The sequence below is a fragment of the Buteo buteo genome, chromosome 10 (genome assembly GCF_964188355.1).
Source record: "Buteo buteo chromosome 10, bButBut1.hap1.1, whole genome shotgun sequence".
Taxonomy (NCBI): domain Eukaryota; kingdom Metazoa; phylum Chordata; class Aves; order Accipitriformes; family Accipitridae; genus Buteo; species Buteo buteo.
In genome coordinates, this window is record NC_134180.1 from 26,696,362 (window position 1) to 26,704,582 (window position 8,221).

General features: G+C 40.7%; 1 protein-coding gene across 2 annotated transcripts in view; it reads right to left on the reverse strand.

Moving 5' to 3' along the window:
- Positions 1-7,847, reverse strand: part of ZNF326 (zinc finger protein 326) — a 29,535-nt gene extending 21,688 nt beyond the window's left edge. The window contains exons 1-3 of one of the 2 annotated variants that reach the window (XM_075039043.1): positions 7,692-7,847; positions 7,134-7,208; positions 765-891 (exon numbers count right to left, since the gene is read on the reverse strand). In XM_075039043.1, coding sequence (XP_074895144.1) covers positions 765-891; positions 7,134-7,208; positions 7,692-7,707 — 218 coding nt within the window. In that variant the 5' untranslated portion in view covers positions 7,708-7,847. The remainder of the gene's footprint in view (positions 1-764; positions 892-7,133; positions 7,209-7,691) is intronic. The other variant, XM_075039044.1, reaches the window with a different exon arrangement.
- Between the last annotated feature and the right edge of the window lie 374 nt (positions 7,848-8,221).

Here is an 8,221-nt window from a genome sequence, read left to right on the forward strand (position 1 = left end):
AGAATTCAAGGGCGCACACAAGAAAACCATCAGATTATCTAAGTTTTCTTCACATTTTATTTCCTCCAAGATAGAATCACTACTCTGAAAAGCATGCTTCTTTGAATACAATGTTAAGACCTAAATCAAATCAGCTGCTCCCTATGGTTTTTATCTGAAAGAGCAACAGTAATAGTATCCTAGCATTAAATACACAACTTTAAGACCACTGCATCAGAATTTTTATTTTTAGACCAATCCATCTTGCAAAGCAGCCCAGAACGTGTACGCAGTTTTGAGTGTAATCAGTACCTGCCAATGAAATAATCTGGACATGACTTTCAGATTCAATACCAAGATCATTTGAGCACTGCACATTCAAACCAAAGAACACATACCCTAAATGTTCCTTGAAAACGGAATGTTGATAGATTCAGTCTAAGGTACTAAACCAGTTAGGTCTAGTCTGCTATGTCAGAAATGGTATGTCAGGCCAATCAGCTAGAAATTGCTAGCCATTACTGAAAAATAAAACTTTTTGCATTTTCATTCAAAAGACGCATTGTTTCACTGTCAAACTTTTCCACAGAAATGCTGATTATTACAAGAATCTAACTCTTACAGTTTAGTATTTGCCAGTATTTATCGAACATTAAGACTCAGAATGAAAGTGTTCATATAAAATCATAACAACATGCCTCAGGAACACTTAAGTTAGAAGACAGAATGATTTAAACTTAAATTGGGTTTGATCAATTCTTGGGACAACTGAAGGATTATTTTACCTGTTACCACCACCACCACCTCCTCCGCCTCCACCTCCATGACTCTCCATCCCATAGGATTGGTTAAGGTAAGAGTCCATGGATCGTGGGCCACCATAGCCTCCATGCCCATAATCACGGTCCATGTCTAAAAAAAGAGCAGAAAAATGTTTATAAAGAAAGCAAGCAAGAAGCCTTATTAAGTAAACTAGTTAAAATTCTTAAGTAGAAGGTTTACTCTTTGCCACAGTGTTACAAACAAAACACAAAATTGCCAGTTGTAAACCAATTTCAACACAGTGCTTAGGGAAGCTGTGTATCTTTGTCATCGTGTGAGCACCTCTTAACTGAAATCAAGTTCGTATTTTTTCCCAGTAGTGGATACTCGGGATTATTGTTCCATCAACTGGAATTTGGATGCAAGTTAAATTAGGAGAATTAAATGAAGAAGACCTATAGAGAACATGTCAAAGTTAGTGGAGAATTAAGGCCACTTCCCACCATTTAATAATACACACAGCTCACATTGAATACCACAAGAAGCCTTCACTCACATTGACTGAGACTGTGGGTCAAGGTTACAAGCTGTCGTGCTGCAGTGCAGACTCTGTATATAAGCTACAGTCAAACAAAAGAATTTTCTCCTATCTAGCACAAACAAAAATCCACCCAAATAAGCACTCAGTTGCAGTTCACCAACTGCACTATGTTGGTATTTCATAGCTGAACTCATGTCGCTTCGTGACCTCTTTGTATCTTGTAATGAAGTCTGGCAAAAGAGCCACCTTCTTCCTCAACACTGGAAGTCCTATGTAAAAGTTCTGGTTAAATAACCACTCAAATTCAAAGCACTAAAACAATGTCATAGATCTGCATAATGAGTATGATCCGCTGTTTTCCTGTCACATACACAATTTGGACTTCACTGGCATTCTAGTGACCAAAACTCTTCCCGGTACCAACCAACACTAACTTTTGGATAATATAAAGAAAGCCTGGCAAGTCAAGCCTCACAGAAAAGGTAACTCAGAGAAGGAAAACACAGCGAACACAGGAAGGATAAAAATAAAACCACACAGACTTATACTCTCTCTTGTCAGAGTGGACTTCATACATTTCAAAATCTCCAAGTGTAAACCATTGACTTTTCCAGAACAGGACAACAAACTCACTTGAAATTGTAAGGAATTTTCCTGTTTAAAGAAACACAGTAATTCTCCGTGCATATCATTGCATGGAAATAACTGTAGTGATGAAAATAAGTATATATACTATTTCCTGTTTGTACCTGCTTCTTGTTAGCACCAGGCAGCCACTGTAATTTACTTTCTTACATGTGTCAACAAGAGTTCTGCAGATGGTATTAAGCTGACTGTATCACTTTTACACAGATGTTCTTAGCATGCCTGAATAGAGACTCCAACAAATGAAGATCTCCTCATGATTTTTTTTTCTTCTAATGATCATAGGTACTTTCTAAACAATTAAAAATGATACTTCTGAAACAAACAAACAAAAACTCTGAACATGGAAGTCACACTACAACTTTCCATATGGCGAACATACAATAAAGACTCTGCAGCAAAGCACAAAAAAAGCTTTTCAAAATACTGATCATGTAGCACTGCACAGCATCAACTTAAACTGCAAAAAGTTACTCTTTAAAAAAAATGGCTGAGGCTTTTAATAGAAACATCTAATATTCTTCTCTGGTGTGACTGCATGATCTACCACCTAATCCAGTGGCATACCCTCAAGACTGCCTACATAAAGATGCAGGCCAGTAAAAAGAGTAAGGTGGTCAATAAAATAAATTCACCTTCACAAAAATTAAGGTTAGATGATCCCATGGTCAATCTCAGATCCAAGGGTGGTTGTTGGTTTTTTTTATATACAGTATATCTAATCAAAAGACACTGACATTCCGAAAACTGAAATACCTGACCTGAAAGCACCCAATAATTTACCCTAGTTTCACCAGCTCCCTATTATCTACAGACCCTGAGATGGCACAAAGGTAATTAGATTAAGAGTAGAAGAGGTGAATCAAATCATTCAACAAGGAAGAACACAACAGACTGTCAAGATTCCTGCCACTGCAATCCAATTCCATTACAGTGTAGGAAGTAGTGACCTATGCCAGAAGTTCACTAGTGGGAAAAACATAAAAACATCCACATGCAGAAGAACTCTTCCAAAAAATGGTTTGAAGCATAGTTTTGAAATAAATTTTTAGTCTAAAATTTTTAGCATGAAAGCAAATACTAAAATACGTTTTACAATCACAGGATAACTTCTGACATCCGCTGTTGCTCAACACTCTCCTTACTCATCCACGGTTCACGTTATCTAACATCAGCAGTCTTGCTGTAGAGCTATGCCAGTCCCTAAATCCTCAAATCACTGCCTTTAGGACATCACCACCTCCTCCGCAACAGTGAACAACTCACTCATCCTTTCCAGACTCACTGCACCGCATTCACCTACATTATAATATACTCACATTTGAAGAGGTTTAACGGGATACAAAAGGTGCAAAGAGGGATGATCACTTGCATGATTTTCTACTACAAGAAACTGGAGGCAGAAAATGAAACTTAAAAATAAAAAGCTAAAAAATTAATTGGATTTTTTTCACAAAACAGGTACTTAAGTCCTGGAACTGCTCTGTGACAAGCGGTTACTAAAAATTTACATGGATTTAAAAAAGAAATTAGATAAATCCACTGACAAGAAATTCAAAGGATGTCAAACATAAAGACTATGCCTCTGGTTCAGAAAGCCCCCATGCTGCAAACCAGCGAAGTCATATAAATATACTGAAGGAGTACTTGTACAACTCCGTCCACATCTCCAAAAAGACAGTGACGTACTGGATATTGGTGACGTGGGACAGACATAACTTTGATCCAACCTAAGGAAGGTGATCTTATGATCTCCTTCCAACTATTTCATTAACTGTTTCGGATTGCTAAGCAGTTAACCTATCTTTCCAACCACTGGCCTCCTGGTTCAGTCATTTTGTCAGCAGCAAACTTCACCGAAGATTTACAGATTTTACACTTCATGCACAGAGCTTGACAAAGATAATGCATTCAAATTAAGTGCAGTATTTCTTCAGATATTAAGCTTTTCTTTACTCTGAAAGTCTGTTCTCCAGATAGGCTTTATCCTAAAAAGGTGAAAAACGTACAAGACAACAGTAAATGCTCACTTAAGTGAACCAAAGTAAAAATATTTCAATTTTTGAATGTAGTAGCTGAAAAATAATCACTCGCACACCTTTAATTATTACAATCTCAAGGTAAACAGCTTTTTAGCTGACAAACCTCACAACCACAGACATCAAAATCCGCTCGCACTGGCCTCTTTCACACTTTAGATTCTTCTTCTCCTACCTAAAGCAAGACAGAGGGACATGGAACATTAAAAAAGCTGTATCTGCACAGAACAATTTCGTCTGCCTGTAGCCTGCTCCCCATTCACCATTATGTTAGCTCTAGCTGTCACCACCAGCCGAGACACGCGGAAGTTGCCTGTCTGCCTGCAGCAGAATCTGCAAACTATTTAGACTAAATGTGAAATTGTTTCACATGCTAGGAGAACATGTGCTTAAGCACTAGAGAAGAACCACCAGGAATTGTATTGCAGTGTCTCACACTGAAAATTCAAAAGTATAGTATTTAAGTTTAAATAGTAACCATTTATCAAAGAAACCTTTGAAGAAATATTATATCTGTGTATCTACGAATACTACAGAGTAAAAAAGAGAAAGGAAAAAAAAAAGTGGTTCATATTTGCTCCTGAAGTTTAAAAACGAAAGATTAAATCGCTTGAACTGATGAAGGCACTGACAAAGTATCTGAAACAGAGTTTGCTGAAGAAATAAATCAGGTTTTGGTATCTGCAGCCTCTTGCATAAATACAGTATAGATGAATGAGCTGTTGAACTAAAGCACAGAAATAGAATTGCAAAGAACGATCTCACTTTTCATTTCTAGATCATACTTAAGTCTACAGGGGCAGGGGAAAGAAGAGTTATGTCAAAGGAGAAAAAATATATTACCTCTAAAATAAAAAAGAATGGGACACTAAGAAAGATATGTTCAATTTACAAATTAAAATGTTGATGTACATGTACTCCTTCAGATTAAAAAAAAAAAGCTGTATCTGGTGCAAAGATCATTTAAAATAGCTGCAAAATAAATCTCAATAGGCAGCAAAGAAAAATCAAATTTTCCTTAGGAAAAGAACTAGGAAGTTAAACATGTAGTAGATAAGACTCAGAATCCCTTGGTACAAAGGACTCCATTTAAAAGAAAAAGCTTAAGATCAGAGAACATATTCACAGCACAAAGAAGGGAAATAATTTTCAATAGTGCTCTCCGTGTAGAGCACATGAAAAGGCTAGGATGATGAGAAAAGAGAAAGACCTTGCAGCAATAAATAATAAATGAAAAAATAAACTTCAGTAAAATAAAAATAACCTTTAAACAATAAAAAAAACCCAACAGAAGTACCAGCTTGAAACAAGCTGAAGTTCCCTATATTTTAAATTCATAATCCACAATGACTACAACAAGCTTAAGGATCCATTGTGCAATAGTAACCAACATTTTTTCCAGGCACATTACCTTTTTCATAACAGTATGCCTGCTTTAAGTTCACAACCTTGTCATTAGATAGAGGAGTTTTGACACATCATTGAGTCCCATGCAAAACAAGGAACCAACCCAACAATGTAGATGAATTTTAGGAATAGCAGTAAAAGCCATTTCCCCTTCTAGATTAAAAAAACAATAGTTACAGTATCAAAATGTTAACATGAATAGTTAATAATATTTCTGTTAATAATATTAACAGAATTTATTCTACAGGCCATGTCATCTCCACCTCAAACCAAGTCATCAGCAAGGGACAATGGTGCAATTACAGCAGTCAGCCACCCAATGAAAAGTGCTTCACGCTGGCTGAAAGTTTCCAACAGGAAGAATCTTGCCAAGAACTCAAATGAACACTAGGCAAAGATGAAAACTCTCAACATCCATCCTCTGTTGCCATCTACTGGACCCCTACAAAATCGCCTTTAGCCCACTGTACAGAATCAGAGTAAGACAAAAGGTTTATGCATGCCTTACTAATGTACATACACTGCATAAACATTAATGTTAAATGTTTCAAGCTGCATACATCATAATTAAACTTGTTTAAGAATTATGAATAATAGAAAGCTTAATTATCACAACGACAACTATTATTACAGAGGTACATTAAAGGACCAATCTAATTGTACAATATACATTTAATTGGTTACTTCCCATAGGATGAGCCTGGATTTACTTTAATACTACTGTCATTAGATCTCAGAAAAGCAGGTTCTGGTTAATGGCTACAGTGAATATTCCAATAAGATACTTAAACTGCCACATAAGAAGAATCCTGTTCTACTAAAAATCTAAAGGACATTTAATTTGGCATCAATACACAAGATTAAGAAACAGGGCCATAGTCTTAATTTATTTTACTACAAAGCAAGATAAATGCAAATTAGTATCATTGGCAAAAAAGCTAAGACTCAAGGAATGTATCATAAAAATGATCATAGTGCAATCAAAGATGTCTGTAATCCAACGTGTTATTTCTGTATAACAGCCAGCAAGAGAGTATCAAGAGATCCAACAGCAAACGCTTATTTGATGATGTCTGTAAATGAAGCTTGGGTACAGTTTATGGTAAATTTTTTATATTAACATCCTTTTAGCACTTGCTTGCATGCTGGCGAGAGATGTCAAATCATTTCTTGAGTCTTACTAAACTCATAACCTTAATCATCTTACAAAAATACGTGCATTCGTTTTTGTTGTATCTATGTGGCATTCTTGATAGTGTAAAAGCAAAAGCTAGCTTTTGCTGTATCACATTTACTTTATGTGCTTTCTATATTCCTTCCCAAACTATTAGTTAAGGTAAACTTAAAAAAAAAGAAAAAAAAAAATCAGGCTATTCCAGGTTCTGGTTTTTTCCATGTCTGTTTAAGAGGGAGAAACATCCTCTTTCAACAGAAGTAGCAAGAATCAAATACAGCAGTCCACAAGAAAACAAAATACTGATTTATGCAAAAAGCATCATCACAAGAAAAGTCTGTATTTCCCCCCCCATCCCCACTCCTTGATCTCACAATTTTGATTTGGAATGTGCAGGAGTTCATGTTGACATGCCCAAGATGAAAATCAAGTCTCACTCCCAGCCAGTTATAACTCCTCCAGAAAACAACATGTGCAGTCAAACCACGTTACGTACTCTTAATAACCCGTTTGTTTTTTGTTTTTGTCAACACTGACTGTTCAGCCCCAACGCTTTTTACAGGTTAGACGTATTTATAGCTCATACCTGAGACTGACCCACTGGGCATGTTCACACCACAATGCATGGGGGTATCTGGGAATCTCCAATCTCTGTCTTCAGCTGGAGAGGATGGGTCAGTGAGAATGACTTAGTGCTTAGCAAGAGCTGGAGGGGAGAGACAGGGAGCCGCAACAAGAGGCGGCTCTCTCTCCTGTCGGATCTCCAGTCTCCTGACACGACCCCCTCACGGAGCTCGCCCCGAGCTCCCCCCGTCTCTGCCCGCGCCGCCCCCGCCCGCCGCCTCCCCCTCGCCCCCCGCTCGCCCCGCGCCCCAGGGCGCCTCGCCCGCGGAGGGCCGCCCCCGCCCGCGCCGCCCGCCCGCCCGCGCCGCCCCCCGGGAGGGCCCTCCTCCCGCGCAGCCCTCCCGCCGCCGGCCGCCGCCGCAGCTCCCCCGACCCGGGAGGGGCGGCGAGGAGGTGGATGAGGGGGCTCCGTCCTGCGCGGAACAAAGCGGCCGCTGCCATTTTGAGACGCGGCCGGGCCCCGCGGCGGCAGCGGTGGCGGCGGCCGGGCCCTACCCTTGCTCTGGGGGTGCGCCCTCACCTTCCCCGTAGTCCATGGCGGTGGCGGTGGCGGGCCCTGCTCCCCGGACGGCTGACGGCCGCGACAGCCCGGCGGCGGCTTCTCTCAATGGCGCCTTCCACCACAACGAGGCGGGGCGGGACCGGCGCGCGGCAGCACGGCGATTGGCCCGGGCGCCGCGTCACGTGAGCAGGCCGAGCTGCAAGGAGAAGGGGCCCGGGACCAGCAGGGACGCCGCATGAAGCCCTCGCGCAGGGTGCTTAGATCGGCTGCGTCACGAGGGAGGCTGCGCGGCGGCGGCGGCCATGTTGGGCCCTGGCAGCCGCCATTTTGCGCTCTGGCTTCGGGCCCTGTCATGCTTGAAGCCGCTCCGGGATTACAAGTAGGCGAAACATCAACACCTTCACTTTCCCACACACATCCCCTTGGGCCCTGGTGAAGTAGCCACTGCAGAAAACGCTCCCCTCAGTGCACAAGTACCAAAATCTGTCCTTACGCGGAGCTAGAAGTCGGGCAGTGCCTGGTGGGAGTGAGCCCTAGGTGGCTTCCTT